General features: G+C 39.2%; 1 protein-coding gene and 1 long non-coding RNA gene across 2 annotated transcripts in view; one reads left to right on the forward strand and one right to left on the reverse strand.

The window, feature by feature from the left end:
- Positions 1-22291, reverse strand: part of tpcn1 (two pore segment channel 1) — an 86589-nt gene that overhangs the window by 37818 nt on the left and 26480 nt on the right. Inside the window, exons 2-6 of the mRNA XM_063034342.1 lie at positions 19479-19609; positions 10863-11039; positions 6428-6541; positions 3663-3793; positions 292-380 (exon numbers count right to left, since the gene is read on the reverse strand). Of these exons, the coding sequence (XP_062890412.1) occupies positions 292-380; positions 3663-3793; positions 6428-6541; positions 10863-11039; positions 19479-19609 (642 nt within the window). The remainder of the gene's footprint in view (positions 1-291; positions 381-3662; positions 3794-6427; positions 6542-10862; positions 11040-19478; positions 19610-22291) is intronic.
- Positions 1360-3181, forward strand: LOC134338548 (uncharacterized). Its single transcript, XR_010016255.1, has 3 exons — positions 1360-1625; positions 2124-2224; positions 2342-3181. It is a non-coding gene; the product is annotated as an uncharacterized LOC134338548 (long non-coding RNA).

Below are 22291 nucleotides of genomic sequence, written 5' to 3' on the forward strand. Positions count from 1 at the left end.
AATATTCTGAATGAACATCATATTGTTCCTCAGTACAAATTCAACTGTTTAATTTAGCTCTTCAATTACCAAATAGCTTCTCTATATATGTTGTTGCATAAAGTGGATAACTTCATTATTTCAAGATCTATGCTTAATAAAGCTTTTCCTAATCAAAATTAGGCAATTAAATGTCTGATTAATTATCCTTCATATCTTGATACTCAATATAAACAATGTGTGCTTAAGACATACTGTACTTGGATTGCATTAAACAAAGATAAAACACTAATAAAATAGCTAAAAGCTTACCTAAAACAGCAAAAATAACCATGAAGAATAGTAGGAGTGATAAAATGTCAATAAAGGGAGGAAGAGACTGGAAGATTTGGCGCAAATTTCTGGAAAATCAGAAAATAAAAATAAACTTAGAACTGATTGTACCTTAGGTATAATTTTAAATAAAGAGTTTCTGAATGACCTTAAGAAAGATCAACTAACCAATTTGATTCCAATAAGGTGTAGACTGATTTTATCAAGAAGGCACAACCATTAGAAATATGACATGTTATTCAAATGGAAATTTTAAAAATTATATAAAAAGTTATAACTTCAATATAAATATACCCTCCTTCTACCCTGTGAAGCAATTCACCTCCATTAATTAAATAAAGCTTTTAGTACTTCAACTCATCAGGAAGAAACAATGATATTTTATAGATTACCCAATTCAAATATAGATTGGTGAAATCCGGCTTCATTTTATATATGTATATAACTGATTATAATAGCTAATCTTAACGAATATAATATAGTTTCATTTTATGTAACCTTAAGACACATTAAGATGTACAATGTAATTTTAACACATAACAAATTTGGTTCATACCACACCAAATTTGTTCAGTTGTAACGGTTACTCAGTTTCAGCAACTAAAACAAAGATAGGTTTTAATTTTGTTGACCAGAAAGAACTACAATCTATAAATCAGTGAATTCAAATGAGTCAAGGACAGTGGAAGTAGACATACAATTGTCTTTGTTCTTGCCATGTTGTTGAAGAATGGAGACTGCCATTTTGTGAAGCTGCTCTGTAACCTCCATTTTGTGAGCTGTCTTGTGAACTAGTTTTGCTCAGTAATAGCTGTATCAAAGTGCGTTAAAGTGGACACAATAATGCACCTGATAAACTACTGAACTAATGATCACTTCCAAATAAAAAGTTATTTGTGAGGTGTTCTTTGGTATGATAGAACATGCAGGTTTATGAATAGGGAAGTCTGTGTCTGTCTTGAGTACCTCAAGCCTAGTAACAGCTGGTCTGCTCTAATTCAGAACAGAGAAACACTAATTACAAGTTGCCATTTGTGAGAAGGGTAATAGAATGATGCTGGCTTAGACCAGAGCCAGCGGGGCACTGGCACATTTTAGCCAGATAGGCCAGAGCCAATGAGATTGAAACACAACATTTGAACTGATAAGGAGTGTATAAAAGTGAGAGGCTTTGAAAGTAAAGCAGTGACAACTCTCTAGAGACCAACCATCATGGATGTGGAGATCACATTGGGACCACAAGGAATGCCTGGATAGCGGAGACACTTTTTCTCTTCTTTGACTGCTCACGGAGGGTCAAGGAAACTTAGTAGGTGTGCACACAGGTATTCAGTTGTGTAAATTCATGTACTTGTGAAGCGAGCCAATAAAGGTACTTGTTAATAATACAAGATTCTCTATGTGCCTAACTAACCATTGCTTCTGAGGGTTCATCTTTGTATTGTTAAAGAGAATCATGTGCCAACTCTAACCTTAATGCAACATGAATAATTGAGAAAAGCTGAAGCTAACAAACCATTTCATATACCTAAATAAAAGCTACTACAGGACCTGGGGCAAAGTAGAACAAGTGTATACACTTGCACAAGTTTTGTTGAATTAAACATACTTACCATATTCCCTATGACTCCCTAGGATTGCCATGTTTACTTTGAATGATCAGAATTAGAGAAGAAATATAAAAAGGGAGTTCCCTTGGAGTGTATCTTTGCAGTACAGACAGTGCAGGGGTCTCACAATGCTTTCTTCCTAGATAATTTATTTGCTGTTTCTTACTTTCTCCTCTCGTTTTTGCTTTTATTTTCAACCAGTTATGGTGACAGGAAAACAGAAAAAGATCAAGCCTGAACTTGCACTTGAATCATCAAAATATATGGATAATATTCAATACCCAGGTGCCCAACAACTCAAGGTAACCACTATTTCTTACTCTGTCTAGCTAGAGTTCCACATAAATCCAAAGGGAATCCTTTAAATCTGAACTTCTATTAGATTGAATATATTTACTTCTTGCCATTTTCTTATACAGTCGGCCCTCCTTATCTGCAAGGGATTGGTTCCAGGACCCTTCGCGGATACCAAAAAATGCGGATGCTCAAGTCCTTCAACCTGTCTAAATGCGGTGGACCTTAGGACCCAGAGGAACCCCGGACCTTATATAACCAGTCTCAGTGCAGTGGACATTAGGACCCAGCGGCGGAGTTCTGAATCCGCAGTGTTTCTGTTCACGAAAATAATCATGATCGCGATTTAAAATAAAGTGGAAATAATAAAGTGATTGGAAAGAGGTGAAATGCCATCGGTCATTGGAAAAGCGTTAGGCTACAGTCGGTCAATGATCGTTACAATTTTAAAGGATAAAGTGAGAAAAGTCCTGCCCCGATTAAAGCCCCAACTAAGCAACGCAGTGGTTTAATTATTGGGTTTTAGGGTTTTGGTTTTGGGTTTTTGATTCTTCACATCCACCCGGCAGGGATGGAGAGCATGCTCGGGAGTGGTCTGTCACTGGATCAAACTCAGGAATTTCCGTTCCCGAGCCCGGTGCTGAAACATACGTTTAAGTGTTTTATATGCATAGAAAGGTAAAATATATACTATGTACTAAGACAAACGTTTGACTAACTGACGCTAAATAATACTGGATGTACCTGTACCGACTTACTTAGTAAGAGAACTTCCGGTTTTTCTCCGATCCTGATCCACGATAACCTACGCACATCCTCCCGTATACTTTAAATCATCTCTAGATTACTTATAATACCTAATACAATGTAAATGCTATGTAAAATAGTTGTTATACTGCATTGTTTAGGGGACAATGACAAGAAAAGAAAGTCTGTACATGTTCGAACAACAAGTGCTGGAAGAACACTCCCGGGTTTTCTCGATTCGCGGTTGGTTGAATTCGTGCATGCGGAACTCGCGGATAAGGAGGACCGACTGTATTATAATTTTACATTTTCTATATTTATAAAGGAAACTCCAAAAATAAACAAAAATAATATCCTCCCTCATAATAACAAAATAAAAGTAAGTAGTAAACGAGTAACTTCAAAGTGGGATCTAAATTATATTCATAAGCTTAAGTCTAATTACCCTTGCCCTCTAATTTTAAATCACCTAATTACTGACTAATACAGACTGATGTTGAAACATCTGCTTTCTAGGATTTTATTCCAGTTAACTTTAATGACTGTATTTAAATATAGCGAATCATCTCTAAGGGACATCAGATGATTAAACCGATTTAATTAAATTTGATTATTCATAAGAAACAAAATATATTCATTGAGAATTTGTGAGTTAAAGTTTGTAAGAATAAAGACATACACTAAAGACTTTGAATTTACCTTCTCACTGCACCACAATATCTGCAGTCTACCAGAAAGATAGGTCGCAAAGCTCGTGTCACCCGGGCATGCGAGGTCTGTCTGATTAATACCACAATGACTTCTACAAACTGTACAAACAAAACTGCACTCTGGAAAAAAAATACCACATTGGAAACAAGGTTAAATATCTCAAAGCAGGGAAGCTAACAAAAAAATCATTTTGTGATTAATGTGGTAACAGCATTTACTAAGTCCTTGTAAGAGGAAACAAAACAAAAATTACTCCATTTTCGCAGTGTAAAGTCCAAATCTACTGGAAAACAGGAAGAAGTACCAATTTGAAAGTTATGCAAAATATATAAGCTTTGGCAAGTTAACTCTATAACTGATCAGTCTTGAATTTCTTTGAGATATCCTTACACAATGACAGAAGATTCGGGGCTACAGGTCAGGTATTACTGGGAATTTATACATTAGAATAATGCATGCTGTTATGCATCATTATTAACCTGTAAAATGCAGGCAACTTGCAGAGTGAGAGAAATCTGCCAGAATTTCAGTCCTGTAGATGATTATGTTGCTTCCCCATTTACCAGCAATCACTTGTTCTCCCCATGAGGCTTCTCACAGAACTTAATGCTGGCTGTGAAATTGATGAATCCTAAACATTATTGGTCTATATCAGTCCATAGCCTCCTCTAGTACCATGCTGAGGCCATTCTCAGGTTGGAGGAGCAACACCTCATAGTCTGTCTGGGTAGCCTCCAACCTGATAGCATAAATATTGCTTTCTCTAATATCCTGTAATTCTCACCCTGCCCCTTCCATTAGTCACTCTGGCTCCCATTTTAGCTCCTCCTCACCTGCCTATCACGTCTCCCTGGTGCTCCTCCTCCTTCCCTGTCTACCATAGTCCACTCTCCTCTCCCATCAGATTCCTTTTTCTTCAGCTCTTTACCTTTTCCACCTATCACTCCCCCCCACCCAGCTTCACACTTCATCTCCCCTCCCCCTTTCACCTACCTTACCCTCAGCTGGCTTCACCTATCACCTTCCAGCTTGCATTCCTTCCCCTCCCCCTAGCTTATTATTCTGGCTTCTTCCCTTTCTTTTCCTGTCCTGATGAAGGATCTCACCCTGAAACGTAGACTGTTTGTTCCCTTCCATAGATACTGCCTGACCTGCTGAGCTCCTCAAGTACTTTGTATGTGTTAATTTGTGTCTAGCTAGCAATCAAAATCCTGGCAAAGATGTGATTTAGAATCCTCAGTTCTGGAAACCCGTTAAAGGAATATTACAAATTACGGAGCAAATTATACTCAGAGGTTAGCTATTTTTGTATTCTTAGTAGGCAATATATTTGTGCAACACACACAAAATGCTGGTGGAATGCAACAGGCCAGACAGCATCCATAGGAAGAAGCACAGTCGACATTTCGGGCTGAAACCCTTCGTCAGGACTAACTGAAAGAAGACACATTTTATCTATTTATGTCTGTTTTGTCAACTACATTCCTGTCAAGTCAGGAGGCAATAATATTGTGAATATAACTAGCCTCAGCGCCAAGCATAGGGTATACACATCAAATGCAAATTACACGGATTTATTTTAGAACATAACAATTTGGATTTTGCTGAGATGGTACAGCTTGGGCCTGTGTGAGTTTCTATAATAATACCTTTGAACATAACCATTTATTTGTATTTCTGCCATCAATTCATCTGTCTTGTTATGAATGTTGTATGCATTCAGATATAAAGCTTTTATTTTTGTTTTTAAACATTTTTTGTCCTAACTTTATTTGTAGGTGTTTTCTTCAGACTGTAGGATTTGCATGCTCTGACACTACCTGTCACACTTCTGTTACCATTAGCCATGTTGCTAACCTTCACCATCAACTCGAGCTTAACTTTCAAAATTGTCCCTTATCTGAACCACTAATAACATCAAACAAGAGAAAATCAGCAGATGCTGGAAATCCGAGCAAAACACACAAAATGCTGGAGGAACTCAGCAAGCCAGGCAGCATCTATGGAAAAAAGTACAGTCGATGTTTTGAGCCAAAACCGTTCAGCAGGACGCCAATAACATCACTAACTATTCAATTTAAAACTTTACAGAACCTACTTATTTGATTTGCCACACCACTGGTTCTAGCTTGATTCGAGCAGAACCCATCACAATGTAGTAGCTCTCTTCTTCAATGCATTGGTGCCAGTGTGTCATGAAACACAACTCATTTTTCTCACCAATTTTAATCCACACATTCAACTCTCTGATTCTATTCAGTGCAAGCCAATTTACATATTGCTGAAGTGATCATTTGAAATTATTACCTTTTCATTCTGGCTTCATAATTTAGAATTAGTTGCACAATCTCTCTCAAAGAAACTTTCATATTCATGTCAAGATCATTATTACCCATGTAAAGCAAGAATACAGGAAATGGCTATAGTGGGGAACTGGAACTAGCTTAAGTAGCCTTTTTTTGTCTGAGACATGGGGATAAGACACTAAACAGTCTCTTCAATGTCATCATTATTTTACAATTTGAAAATGTGCCATAATTTAAATTACAATGGGATGTAAAATGACTTAGTTTACCAAATGGAAATAATAAAACACAAGCATACAAGTGTACATGACATAAGAAATAGTCTATAATTGCTGCCTATACAAAGCAGTGACCATTAAGTTAGCATATGTCACGAGGGGACTGAGACATAAAAGCATCTCCAGATGGCAAGCCCCAGAGTTATCACTTTAGGAAAGAAATACTTACTTTCAGCATAGTTCTTTTATGTCTAATAAAGGTATGAAAACCCAACCATCTCATCTTCATAGCAAGTTCAAACACCACTGTGAGAAGTGCAAGTAGCTCCAGTGTGGCATGCACCTAATCAAACAAGGCAAAACAAATTTAATTTATACAACATAGGTTGCAGGAGGTTTAAGTAAACAACATTAGTTTAATAATTGCACAATTAAATTCAATACTGGTGCTCTGTAAAGCTACGTCCTCAGCCTTATACGCTCCCTATCATTTTAACCCTTATACACTCTGTGAGGCCAGATTCTAACTACAGTTTTGCGGATGACACCAACATAATGGGCTGAATCTCAAAAGCTGATGAGATGGAGCACAGGAAGAAGATAAGGCGGCCAAGTGGCATGGTGTCATGACAACAACCTTTCCCTCAATCTCAGCAAAATAGAAGAGCTGCTTGTTGGCCGCACATATCAACAGTGCTGAGGTGGAGATGGCTGACAGCCTCAAATTCCTGGGTCTGGACATCACCAGTTGCTTGTTCTGGTCCAAACATGCAAGTGTCATGGCAGAAAAAGCACACCAGCACCTCTACTTGCCCAGAAACTCAGCAAGTCCCCATTGACCCTCATCAGTTTTCATTGACCTGCATCATGGTTTGGTGTGGTGATTGCTCTGCCAAAGAATGTAAGGAATTGCAGAGACACTACTTAGACCATCATGGAAACCAGGGTCTCCTCCATGGACTCTTTTCACACTTCTTACTGCCGCAGAAGAGCAGCTCTCATAATCGAAGACCTCTTCCACCCTGTGCAATCTCTATTCACCCTCCTTCCGTCAGGCAGGAGATATAAAATCTTGTAAACATGCGCAACCAGCTAAGGGACTGCTTCTAGCTTACTTGCTTAAGACTCTTGAACAGACCTCTTGTATGTTAAAGATGAACTCGACAGCACAATCTACCTCGACATGGCTCATGCAGCTTATTGTCCACCTGCACTGCACTTTCTCCATAAATGTAGTACTGCTTTTCCCTTGTGCTATACAATGTACTTACACTTTAAAATTCCCTGTATGACCAAATTGCAAAACTAAGCTTTTCACTGCATCTCAGTACATGTGACGAAACTAAACCAATGCGAATACAAGTAGTTAATAAAAAATCTTGAATAGAAAAAATTAATGCAGAACTTCTGAGCAAATATTGAAAAGAAATAGGAAATTAATATTCTGATTATTCTGCAGAATGAGTTTCCATACCATACTACATGAAACAGGATTCAAAGTTCCCTGAATAGCATGAACATTAAGAACAAAATGTTCCTCACAGGAACACTAACAGAGCCGGGACTCTTTTGTATGCATCAGTGTCCAATTTATAGTGTGTTTTCCCAGAGTTGGGCTATATTTGATTTCTGTATATGAAGCCTCAAAATTAGGAATGCCATTAAACTAAGCACATGCTGTCCAAATCAAAACCAGCATCATTTTATCAAAGACAAAACCATGGAGTCAATGTAAAGTCTGAACGTGGGACAACGTAACTAATGTATTTGAAGTGGAAGATAAAAATCTATAGTAAAAATGGAAAATGCCAAAAGAAATCAGAAGGTTAGCATCTATGTGAAGGATAAAGCAGCACTGTAGTTGGGTGAACATCTATGGAAGGCACTTCCAGAAAGCAGGTGGAATCTGTGCACAGATCCTGTGCCAGGTCAGATCTGCCGCAGGATGCACAAACTGATTTGTTTCAATGTAAGTTTTACAAGTGTGTGGAAGACAGGCAAAAGTAGGGCAAGTTATAAAGTTTATTTCAATTATTTGTGTTTGAAGCAATGTTCAAAATGGTTTATGATTTTTATGTGCTTTAAGATTTTAAAAAAATAATTCTACAATTGTAGTTATTTTTCATAATCATAGAATGCTTCTGCATATCAGAACAGGAAGTATTCCAAAGCTTTGATAGATGGCAAAGCTAAGTGGGTGTAGCTATGTGATTATCAGTAGAGTTATGGATATGGCCTTATCTGACCTGTACACTGAAATTGATTATGTTGAACATGGAAGTGCCAATGTACAGGCTCTTGCCAAATGGATCACATTATTCTTTTCTCCAGCAACTTCAGCCTTATACATTCATACTAATGGACTATCTAAAGGGTGAGCACAGGCAACAGACATTAAAACTTGGGCCATTCAGTTTGGAGGCATCACTATTACAAAGGGAAACAGACTGACACGAGTGAGCAAAATGAGCTTTATCTGGGGATATGCAACTCCTACTTTTTCAATAAAATTAAGTCAGATTAATTCTTTACCAAAAAGAGCAAATACTCTGGAGTACAGGGGGTTTAAGACATAATTAGTAAAACTGATGCACATTCAAGAAGGTGTTTATGGTGCACCTTCACCAATCTCCTGATATTGGTGGCAAGCAGACAGATGAAACGCAAGGTGGCACATGAGCAATTGATACACCAAGAGAACTTACTTCGTGAGTTCATTTAAAGCAGAATCTGAGCTCAGGCTGAAACAGGCTAGATATTGGATTATGTAGCTTTTATCCTCTCTGCTTTTTTCACTGGTCTCTCTGTTGTTATGTATAACTTCCAACTACAACTTCATTGCTGCATTTGATTGTTCTACTTGCCTCTCCTTAAAAATGTTGCTTTAGTCAGTCAGCACAGAATTGGTACTGGATCTTTTATAGGGTTCGTGTTATTTTCTTCCTGCCTTCAGCCTAAAAAGTCTCAGAATGAATGTAATGTCCTGTGACTCTTATGTAGTATCTATAATGAACAAACCTCATTTCTCTCATCAGAGGCCTCCTTAGTTTGATTGTGATCCAATCCACTCTAATCTAACATTCCCACTAACATACAGTATCTTTTAATACTCCACTATTCTAATCCCTATGTCCCCATTTTCCTGGATATTTAATGTTCCTCCCAGTCTGCTCATCCCTCACTCTGCACAAATAGTGTGAGACTCTTGGAGGGAGACCATTATTGCGCTGTCACCTCCACAACCTGCTATTGCAGCTGCTGCCTCCTCTAAAAGGAAACATCTGTCAGGGCTCAGAACACTCCTGATGTCCTACTATCATTAGATATAGAACCAGGACTGGATAGCCCTACTTGCATGAGGATTTGGTTAGACCCTATTTGTTTTATTGTGAACAGCACTTTGGCCTACAATGTTTGTGCTAAACATGATGCCAAATTAAATGAATTGTTCTGCCCGTATCTGATCCATTTCCCGTATTCCCTGCATATTCATGTCTCTCTATCAGCCTCTTAAGCACTACTGGCTGCTACCACCACTCCCACCAGTACACAGTTCAAGCACCTAAAACTTTCTGTGTAAAACTTACTCCACACATTGGCTTTGCACTTTCCCCCCTTTTACCTTAAATGCCTGTCCTCTACTATTTGAAACTTCTACCTTGGGAAGAAGATTCTATCTACCCTACTTATGCTTATCATAATCTTATAAACCTCAATCAAGCTACTGACGCTCCAGAGAACACAACCCAATGTGCAACTGTGCTTGGGCTTGGAATGAAAACTCATAAAAGACATATTGATTCTGATGGGATGCAGTGCAGATTTCAAGCAATTAAACTATGAGAACAGGTTTTGATTGTCTACAGGATTGAGAAATAACATAAAAAAACACAACATAAAAAAACACAAAGGTATCCCATTCAGCTCTTCATGCCTGTTCTGCCTGTCCAGAAGAAAACGGCTGACCTTTTACCTCAGTGCCACATTCCAACACTATCCACATCCACTGTATCCCTTCATATCCAAAAATCGATTGATCTGTACAATACAAATGAACACTCTATTTAAGATTCTTGAATGGGATTCAATAGAATAGCTGGTGAGGGAGTCCACAAAAAGGAAGCATAATCTTAAAATTATAATAATCTTTAAAAAAAAAGGGACTTTTTATTTTATAGTCAAGGGAGAATACTAAGTTTTCTACAAAACTCCTCTTTCACTGTTTCTTTGGTTTTCTGCCTCGTCTCATTTTCTTTATTTTTTTTTGCCCATCGATTTTTGTCTACTCAGTACCTTCTTAATAAAAAGCACGTTGAGGTATCTTCTTGTATGCATTATTTGTGTTTGTGTATTGCTATTTCCTTTATATTCTATAAAACGGAACAAGTTATTATATTAGTTATGTTTCAAAGTCATGTTCTCCTCAATTCCCATTACTGTACAAAGTTAGGTATCTCAGTGACCACAAAAGACAATTGATAGTTTCATACCACTACCTCATACAACTCGACTGAGCCAAGTTTATTTATATCTTTCAACATAATATGTTTTACTAATGATATAAGAGAGATATCCTGCATAAACAATTCAAGCACGATAAATCAATAATGAAAAAGTATGTATAAAATAAAACTGAACCAATTGTATTTTGCAAGAAAACATACATAAATGTCCAGTCGGAGTGAGGGAACAGCTGGAGCCTCGCACATTGAGAGTATCAACAGCAGTAATCCAGAAATCAACTCCATCATGTAGAATGTGTGATTATGCACAAAGAGGTAGGCTCCAAGGGCTTTTTGATCTTTTGGGTGTGTGAAAAACTTGTCATTATTTTCTCCCTCCTGAAAGTGATAAGAAAAGAGTTGTGAATAATTTGACATGTTCACAAACAAGAGAAAATCTTCTGATGCTGGAAATCCAAGCAACACACAAAATGCCAGAGAAACAGCAGGCTAGACAGCATCTATGGAAAACAGTACAGTCAACGTTTCAGGCTGAGTTCTGCTGAAGGGTCTCGGCCTGAAATGTCGACTGTACTCTTTTCCACAGATGCTGCCTGGCCTGCTGAGTTCCTCCAGCATTATGTGTTTGTTAATTTGATATGTTCTCCAGAAGGGGTGCAAAAGAAAACTTAACTCCTTATAGCATTACTACCAGGTGCTATGTAAATTGCAACAAGAACTTCAACCTAGAAATATTTTTCAGCAGTTATCCATCACAAACAAATATTACCCTTACTTGGGCTTGGTGCCAAGAAAATTCAATATATAAAGTGCAAAAGAGAAAGTGTTGAACTGACTAATCACCCTGACCTTTGTTCAAGATATTGCCAAGCGTCGTTATTTTTATAGCCAGTTTTAGATTAGGACACTTAAAATTGATTATCTAAAATATCTACATTTCAGAATCTTCTCACCCTGGTTCTTACATTGAATACACTGAACTTGTTGATGTAAGTTGGTTTCACAGGCAGTTTTTCTGATGTCTGTACGTTCAGACTACATTTTTTACCATTCCAGATATTAGATTCAATGTTTCATATACTAGAATACCACTGTGTTGAAGATCTGTCATCTGAAACTGAATAGTCTATATCAAGGCCAAGATTAGTCAGATGGCAAGTTATTGTGTACACAGTAATATAATGAATGTTAGTAATAAACTAGTTTATTGCACTAAATAGAGTATTATTTAAGTAAAATCCACATGCAACACTGATGAACATTCTGTAGTCTGATGAAGACATACACTGTAGTTACTTTGTATGTTGTAATAGAATGAATTAGTTTTGTAAATTAACATTGTGACACATCTGTTAGTTGACTGTTCTTATTTATCTCATTCTATGATGTATACTTCAGCTACCGTTTTTAAGCATACCTCAACGTACTTCCTTCTTCAAGTCATTGCTGAATGTTTTCCATCAATTCCAGTAAAGTCAATCAACATTGTTTTATGTTCCATTTTAATTAAAATTTAGAACCGTAGATATCTGATGATCAGCACCCTCAGGTGGTGCCAGGTTATCAGATTGTCCATGCCATTGAATGTTGTTACTACTAATATCTGAATGCACTTTTATTTCCCTTTTTTCAAACATGTTTCATAAAAGTATAATATAATTTTCATGAAGCCAGTGAGCTTAAAGGGAGAAGCATGTCAAGAAGAGGAAACATTCAAGCATTATGTACCCTGGTTCTGCCCAAAACCTAAGTATTTCCATTCCCCATCAAGAAGGCCTCAAAGCCCTCTGCTACTTCCTGGATAATAGACCTCACCAGTTCCCCACCACCACTACCCTCCTCCGGTTGCCGGAACTGGTTCTCACACTTAATAACTTCTCTTTTGGCTCTTCCCACTTTCTTCAGACTAAGGGTGTAGCTATGGGAACTCGCATGGGACCCATGGGACGCCTGCCTTTTTGTTGGTTATGTGGAACAGTCTGTGCTCCAAACCTATTCTGGTACTGCTCCCCAACTTTTCCTTCGATACATAGACGACTACATTAGTGCTGCTTCCTGCACCCATGCTGAGCTCGTCAATTTCATCGACTTCACTTCAAACTTCCACCCAGCCCTCAAATTCACTTGGTCTATCTCTGACACTTCTCTCCCCTTTCTCGATGTCTCGGTCTCCATCTCTGGAGACAGACTGTCCACTGACATCTTCTACAAGCCCACTGACTCTCATAACTAACTTGACTATATCTCTTCCCACCCTGCCACCTGCAAAAATGCCATTCCCTATTCCCAGTTCCTCCGTCTCAGCCGCATCTACTCACAGGATGAGGCTTTTCTTTCCAGGACATCTCAAATGTCTTCTTTCTTTAAGGATCGTGGTTTCCCTTCTATGGTGATCAATGATGCCCTCACCCGCATCTCCTCCATTTCCCGCACTTCAGCCCTCACCCCATCTTCCGGCCACCACAACAGGGACAGAGTTCCCCTTGTCCTCATCTACCACCCCACCAGCCTCCGGATCCAGCACATTATCCTCCGTAACTTCCATCACCTTCAACAGGACCCCACCACTACGCACATCTTTCCCTCTCCACCCCTCTCCGCTTTCCGCAGGGATCGATCCCTCCGCGACTCACTTATCCGCACGTCCATCACCACGGATCTCCCACCCGGCACTTATCCCTGCAAGCGTAAGTGCTACACCAGTCTCTACACCTCCTCTCTTGCCACCATTCAGGGCCCCAAACAGTCCTTCCAGGTGAGCCAACACTTCACTTGCGAATCTGTTGGGGTCATCTACTGCATTCGGTGCTCCTGGTGCAGCCTCCTCTACATCGGTGAAACCTGACGCAGATTGGGGCCTGCTTCGTCAAGCACCTCCACTCCATCCGCCACAACAGACAGGATCTCCCGGTAGCCACCCACTTCAACTCTGTTTCCCATTCCCATTCAGATATGTCCATACATGGCCTCCTCTACTGCCATGATGAGGCTAAACTCAGGTTGGAGGAGCAACAGCTCATATACCGTCTAGGTAGTCTCCAGCCCCTTGGTATGAACATAGAATTCTCCAACTTCCAGTAATTCCCTCCCCCTCCCTTCCTCTATCTCTATTTCACATCACCTCCCTCACAGTTCCGCCTCCTTCTACTACTGCGCATTGTTCTCCTGCCAATCACCTCCCTGCTTCCCCTCCCTCACCCTTTTGTCTTTCAAATTACTGTTTTTTTCAACTACCAGCATTCTTCAAACCGTCCCCAAAGTTCTTCCTTCAGTCCTGATGAAGGGTTTCGGCCCAAAACATCGACTAATCTTTTCAACTGATGCTGACTGACCTGCTGAGCTCCTCCAGCGCATTGTGAGTATTGCATCCCTGTTCCCTGGTGTCAACACTGACTCCAGGTGACCTTTTAGTTACACTCAAGTGGAAAACTCATTTCTGTGACTATTATTTGCCACTTTCTCTCCTGCACAGATACTTGGGTTTCTTTACAATAAAGTGGACAACTGGTTCATTCCATTTAAAGGTCATTGCAGGGAAAGCTACCAAACTTTCTTTTTTCAATTGTTTCTGCTTTTCCAATTCTACTTCTTCCACTCCTCCTGTAGCTCTTTCTTTTCATTACAATTGCTCCTGTACATTGCTTCGCCAATCTTAATCGCATACTATTTTAATCTGCCTTATCTTTGAAAGCTTTGTAAGTAACAAAGGGCATTGATTGCCTTATAATTATACTACAGTAAGGGTAATTTAATGAAGAGGTCATTTATACGCCATCTCAGTTCTGTAGTGTCCTTTCGTTAATAGCAAAATCAAATACACATATCCTTGTATGAATTGCGTATCAATACACTATTCTTCAATCTTTAATTGATTAAGCTGACCTTCCATCATGCCTTATTATTACAATGTTGCAACTAATTCACATAACAGCACTATTATGGATTGCTTGAAAGGAAATATCTAGCAGGACTGGAACCAAGCTGGGATTTAGCCAGGGGTTTGATCAAATTTTGAGAAGGGGGAGGGAGTCCAGTTTGGTTGCAGCCTGGGAAATGGTGAGGCGCATAGGAGAGTCAGTTGGGGCCACGGGGGTGGTCAAACTGGAACCTTGTGAACTGAATTGATCTGAGGAGTTGTTTAGGTCAGGTTGGTTGGAATCTGAGGTTGGAGGGGCTGTGGATAATGACATCCTGTGATTATGAGAGAAGACTGGTGCCTTCTGGGGAAGGAGGGGTCAATAAATAATTGATAGATAATTGAGGGAAAAGAAACTAAGGAGAGCCAATATGAAATTAAATTGAAAGTAATCTATCTGGGTGTGTACGATCACAAACAAGAGAAAATATGCAGATGCTGGAAATCCAAGCCACACACACAAAGTGCTGGAGGAACTCAGCAGGCCAGGCAGCATCTATGGGAAAAGAGTATAGTTGATGTTTCAGGCTGAGACCCTTCATCAGGACTGGAGAGAAAATGATGAGGAGTCAGAGTTAGAAGGTAGGGGGAGGGGAGGATGAAACCGGGAGGCGGGAAGGAGTGAAGTAAAGAGCTAGGATGTTGATTGGTGAAAGGGATACAGGGCTGGAGAAGGGGAATCTGATGGGAGAGAACATAAGGCCATGGAAGAAAGAAAAGTGGGAGGAGTACCAGAGGGAGGTGATGGGCAGGTAAAGAGAATAAGTGAGAGAGGAAAAAAGGAATAGAGAATGATGAAGGTGGGGGGAATTACCGGAAGTTTGAAAAATCGATGTTCATGCTATCAGATTGGAGGCTACCAATCAGGGCCCCAAATAGTCCTTCCAGGTGAGGCGACACTTCACTTGTGAGTCTGTTGGGGTCATATACTGCATCTGGCGCTCCCAATGTGCCCTTGTATACCGGTGAGACCCAACGTAGATGGCAAGACAGCTTCACCAAGCACCTATGCTCCGTCCACCAGGAAAAACAGGATCTCCCAATGGCCACTTATTTTAATTCCACTTCCCATTCGACGTGTCAAGCCATGGCCTCCTCTACTATTGCAATAAAGCCACACGCAGTCTGTGGAGGAGCAGTACCTTACACTCCATCTGGGTAGCCTCCAACCTTCTGCAATGACCATCGATTTCTCAAACTTTTCAGTAATTCCCTCCTTCCCTCCATTCCCCATTTCCATTTCTCCCTCTCACCTTATCTGTTTACCTGCCCATCACCTCCCTCTGGTGCTCCTCCCCCTTTTCTTTCTTTCATGGCCTTCTATCCTCTCTTATCAGATTCCTCCTTCTCCAGCCCTGTATCTCTTTCACTAATCAATTTCCCAGCACTTTACTTCACCCCTCCCCCTCCTCATTTCACCTATCACCTTGTATAAATGGGTGTTTCTCCGGTTGGCAGTCTGTGGTGAGTGGGGTGCCGCAGGGGTCAGTGCGGGGCCCGCAGCTGTTTACCATTTACATTGATGATTTGGAAGAGGGGACTGAGTGTAGCGGAGCAAAATTTGCTGATGACACTAAACTGAGTGGAAAAGCAAATTGTACAAAGGATGTGGAGAGTCTGCAGAGGGATATAGATAGGTTAAGTGAGTGGGCCAAGGTCTGGCAGATGGAATACAACATTGGTAAATGCGAGATCATGCACTTTGGAAGGAAAATAGAACAGCAGATTATTATTTAAATGGGGAAAGACTGCAGCATGCTGTTGTGCAGAGGGACTTGGGAATGCTTGTTCATGAATCGCAAAAAGTTGGCTTGCAGGTACAACAGGTTATTAAGGCGGCAAACGAAATGTTGGCCTTCATTGCTAGAGGGATTGAATTCAAGAGCAGGGAGGTCATGCTGCAAGTATACAGGGTACTGGTGAGGCCGCACCTGGAGTACTGTGTGCAGTTATGGTCTCCATACTTGAGGAAGGATATACTGGCTTTGAAGGCAGTGCAGAGGAGGTTCACCAGGTTGATTCCAGGGATGAAGGGGTTAACCTATGAGGAGAGATTGAGTCATCTGGGACTAAACTCTCTGGAGTTCAGAAGAATGAAAAGGGATCTTATAGAAACATACAACATTTTGAAAGGGATGGATAAGATAGAAGTAGAAAAGTTGTTTCCATTGGTAGGTGTGACTAGAACTAGGGGACATTGCCTCAAGATTCAGGGGAGAAGATTTAGGACGGAGATGAGGAGAAACTGTTTTTCCCAGAGAATGGTGAATCTGTGGAATTCTCTGCCCAGGGAAGCAGTTGAGGTTTCTTCACTAAACATATTTAAGATACAGTTAGATACATTTTTACATAGTAAGGGAATTAAGGGTTATGGGGAAAAGGCAGGTAGATGGAGCTGAGTTTACAGATCAGCCATGATCTTATTGAATGGCAGGGCAAGCTCGATGGGCCGGATGGCCTATTCCTGCTTTTATTTCTTATGTCCTTATGTGTTTCTTCCTCCCCTCTCCCCCACCTTCTATCTCTGGCTCATTATCTACTTTTCTCCAGTCCTGATGAAGAGTCTCTGCCTGAAACATCGACAACACTCTTTTCTACAGATGCTGCTTGGCTTGCTCAGTTCCTCCTGCAGTTTGTGCATTGCTATCTGGGTGCGTGGCAGGTTAAGATTTCCTCAAGAAGGCCCCCTTTAAAATGTTCTGTTATCTTATTAAAACCTATTTGTTCCAGAAATGTAGCATATAGGTGGACCTTCAAACTTGTAAACTAATTTCCCATGCAACTTTCCAGGGACAGCACTATTCACTGCAAAACATCACTTGCACAACGGTAATTCCTGATGGAAAGTGCCTGGCTAATTTCACTCAGCATTATATTATGTTTGGGGCAGCTTTTTGCATGTAGAGTAGGAATCTGTCCTTGATTGAATGTTCAAAGGGCAAATTTATAAAGTAGCATTGAATTCTATGACAAAATTCAATTATTTTCAGTTCAATAAAATTGAATTCCAGAAAAGGGGTTCAATGGCCCTATGATATGTTAAATTCATCACGCATTTCATGTACGTAACGAAGGACAATATATCTGCCAATCAACAGCCTTACATTTCAAATTATCATGGTGAGGTACTTTAAATAATCGAAAATCGGAAAGACTGGTGCAGACCACAAGGAGGTAGAAATTCCAGGTTAGGTTCCTGCAGTACTGTGAACATTTCTGGGAATCAAATGTGAGGGATACATTGAGCATGTAATGTCAACTTGGCATAATAATAACTGTACTCTAATTCTGAACCCCTCACATTATGAGAGGAGATTACAGGAAACTGAATTGTACTCCCTGTAAATTTAGAAAACTAACCAATCATTAGTTTCAAGGTTTTAAAGGAAATGATAAGACAAGCAGATAAACTTCTGTAAGTCTAGCAAGTCTACATCAAGTGGGAAAGCTCCAAAAATCATATTTAGGTATTTCAACAGTGAAGGTAAGAAGCACACACCAGAAGTTCAGAATTTCCTTTTACAAATAGCTGTTGACACAGTGTTCTAGTATTTATAAGCTTTCAAATTACATACTTCCACAATCATGTTATTGCCTCTCCGGGCAACACATGTTTGCTCTAAAGTAATGATACATTAACACTCTCCATGCATAGAAATAGAAATAAGCTGTTTCAAAATATCCATAATCCATTTGACCAAATCTTGCTCAAGGAAACATTTTCCAGGAATGCACTCCTTTGTAGACTGAGGAATGGGTACGCATGTTTTAAATATGAAATCAGTAATATTTTGTATTTCAAGGGTATTAAGGACAAAAGGGCAAGGTTGAGTGAGGGGAATTTAAGTCAGAAATCTGCTATTTACTCCTGCAATCTATGTTATATTCACAGATTTCAGTGAATACCCTAGCAAGCATAAGGGATGAAATAGGCTAATTCAGTCAATTCAGCTTCAATGCTGTTGTTCAGATGAAAAAAGTCCTTCGAGCATGCTTACAACACGAGCATTAATACAGTGCTACAGTTTCTATTGCAGCAAGTACAAGGATCACAAAGTCAATAACAAGCCCAAACTTAACTCACCAAATTCACCATTTCTGCCACCAATATGCAATAGCATTCATGAAGTTTACTGTGAAATGAGAGGTGCTTATGACTGCACCTTCCACTAGGAACAACCATGCTTAAGGCACAATGATAAATATAACAAAATACATAAGGAAACTTTGTTCTTAATTAAGAGCAAATAGTAATTTTTTAAAAAGGGCCTGGAAGTAACAACTTTAAAATCCGCTTCTATTCATATGATGATCCCACAAGCAAATTGAGCTCCACTTTGGGAAATTGATCCCAATGAAATTAATAAACTAAATTACAGAAACAGGTTTCAAATACAAATTTACTGCTATTCTTGTCGAGTGCACAATCCAGTGGACAAATTTTCCACAGTAATGGAAAACTTGAACAAAGCAAGGAAGAACACAGATGGAAAAAATATTAAAATGAGGGAAATGTTTTTGACTGGAATACAACACAAAAATCAAATAATACTCATACCTGGTCTTTTAATACTACTACACATTTGAATTCCATCTATTAGATACTAATCATGTTTTCCTAAGGATATATTTTCATTTCTATTGTTCTAAAATGAACTTCAGAAAATCAAGTATTTCTATGACATTGAAATTAAGCTAAGTAATCTAACAAAAGCAGTAGAGAAGCGGAATCAAGGATTAATTGCAATATTTGATGAATAACAACTGTAATATGAATTTTGCAGCTAGCAGCAACACCAGCAACTTACATCATATACATAATTTATACTAATATACTCGATATTGTTTCTTTTTAACAGCTTGATATAAGCAAAGTTATTAAATCATAAAAATCACCATACCTGCAAGTAGATTGCTGCTTCCTGGTAGTTCATCTCCCAGACTTGTCTCAAAGAACCATAGCTTGTTCTGTAGTCTCGAACATCTGGTGTCGCCACCACTTCAGCATTGATAATATCATATCCCCCTCCATCTATTAAGGGGGGAGAAGATGGATGGTTCAAGTAGCAGAAGGCCAAGTGGGTCAAGCATTAGCCAAGAAAATGTGACTTGAATTTCATTGATCATGCATTAGTGACAGAGGATGTCATCACTTTGTCTTACAAGTACTAGAAGCAGATGACCTACAGCTGTTGCTTTTTTTTAAAGTAGGTTCTTTTTTTTTAATTGCTTCCAAAGGGGAGGAAGGAAGATAAAAACATTGGATAATATGTTTCAACAGTGATATATAAATTAATGTTTCAAAAAAATTAGCACTACTCAGTAAGTTTGATCTTGTGTGGAACACATCATTATATAGAACTTACTTGCATATTCTTAGTTTTGTTTCAGTTAAGCTCTAACTTGAATCTAAACATTTGACTTTATTTCAATCATACACAACAATGGGGGCTTCAATGTGGTAAAATAACTCAGTTTTTCCCTGAAAAAAAAATCAAGGTTAACTTGATATTGACAGTGCAATATTGGGAGAGGTCACAAAAATATTTGGTTAAAGAGTGTTTCGGGGAGGATTTTAAGGGAACATCGTGAGGGCAGAGATGAAGGATAAGATGCACACTGCATGGTAGAATATGAATAGAACTGTTTTAGATAACCTACTGTTAAAGATGATAGAAAATGACACCAAAGTGTGAATCTGCTACAACAAAAGTACGGATGAAGGGTTTGATGATCAGATGGACCTACACAAGCATGTGTTGAGGTGATACAGAATAAATATTAGGGTATATGTAGGAATCTTAGCTTGAGATTAATTGTAAGTATTCTGCCTTAATCAGTAGTGGAGGAGAATTAAACTGGTGATATAGAGGTTGTGAAGGTTGATAACAATGACAGGATTACAAAATGTTTGATGGTTTAAACACGAGAGACTAGAAATGCATTATACCCATTTCTGGTGTGCTAAACAATGCTAAAGTTTAGCACCAATAACAAATTGGGATTCTGTGAAAAATTATGAAGTTTGTCAGGAACATTCAAAAAGGAGATAGCTCAGTTCAGCAGAACTACCAACATTTTAGTGTGCAACAAGGTTGTTAATCATTAAAGGTACATTGCCTGTGGCAACATGCACTACGGCTACCAAAGAGGACATAGAAAGCCGAGATATAGTCGAACAGACATGGGAGTCCTAAAATATGAAATGGAGTTGGCCTGGAGACCCAGCAGTACCACCATTAAAACTACCCAATAGAAGTCAGGATTCCAATGGAACAATACTGGAAAAAAATTTCATGACCTCACACGGTATGCTAAGACAGAGCACAAAAAAAAATGTTCTTTTCTACAAACACATTTATCCAGAAACAAAAATACAAACAAAGTGCTAATCACCCTCCACACATCTTAGCCTCTCCTGCACTACATCTCATCTTCATCCTACTGATTCTATCACACAAAAGAGTTAAGCCTCTTAGGATAATGAGGTCATTGACCAGTGTCTTTGATACCTTCCATTTAAGCTAAGCCAGTGGGAAACTGGAGGAAGGTCACCCAGAATTTCAAAGTTCAAATTAAAATTTTATCAGAGTACATATATGTCACCATATATAACCCTGAGATTATTTTTCTATGGGCATACTTAGCAAATCTATAGAATAGTAACTGTAAACTGTAAAATCAGGAAATGTTAACACTAAAACTGACTAATAATGACCATGGAATAACAATATAACAAGAGTTCTTAAATGAGTGTAGTTATCCTCTTTTGTCCAAGAGCCTGATGTTCTTGAACCTGGTGGTGCAATTCCTGAGGCACCTGTACCTTCTACCTGATGGCAGCAGCGAGAAAAGGGCATGGCCTGGGTGGTGAGGATCTTTAATGATGGATGCTGCTTTACTACATCAAAGTTTCATGTAGATGTGCTCAATGGTTGAGAGGGTTTTACCTGTGATGAACTGGCCTGAATCCACTACCTTTTGTAGGATTTTCTGCTCAAAGTTATTGGTGTTCCTATACCAGGCTGTGATGCAGCCAGTCAGTATACTTTCCACCACACACCTATAGAAGTTTACCAAGTTTTTCAAAGACATACCAAACCTCTGCAGAATCCTGAAAAGTAGAGGCATCTCTCCATACTGTTGGAAATGGGTGGGTGGGTCACAGAATCCTAAGGCAACTCATTTATTAAAATTATGTGAAATATCTAAAAAAAATTGAACTAAGTTTGTTGAAGTATTAATTGGTATAATATCTCATAATCCAGAAGATTTCAGAGCCTATCACCTTCAATAGAACCTTATCTTCTATGTTGTCTTTAACAGGTTACAGAGGAGGCTCCTGTTTCCCCTCTCCACAACATGAAGAAACACCAAGCTAGAGAAGTAGAAGGGAAATGGGACATCATTGTGTAATATCTGTTCACAAGGGATGAGCAGAATAGGTGAAAGTGATACATGGTGAGACACACAAGGCACTTGCGGGTTGGAGTCTGGCACTAGGCATAAAGAATCTTGTGAGTGGACTTGCTTGAGGGAAGTTCAGCAAATCCACGTTGCCCCAAGGATCCATATGAAGGCCACAGTTTAAATGCTTAAAAGCCAAGGCCAATGTACATATATAATATAATCAATAGTATGTTGTCAAGCTGAACGCAGGAGATGAGGAGCCTTAAGCAGTCCATCTTTGTTGCAGGAGGTTGTTTGGAGCTGG

This window comes from Mobula hypostoma, chromosome 27, assembly GCF_963921235.1.
Source record: "Mobula hypostoma chromosome 27, sMobHyp1.1, whole genome shotgun sequence".
Classification (NCBI taxonomy): Eukaryota; Metazoa; Chordata; class Chondrichthyes; order Myliobatiformes; family Myliobatidae; genus Mobula; species Mobula hypostoma.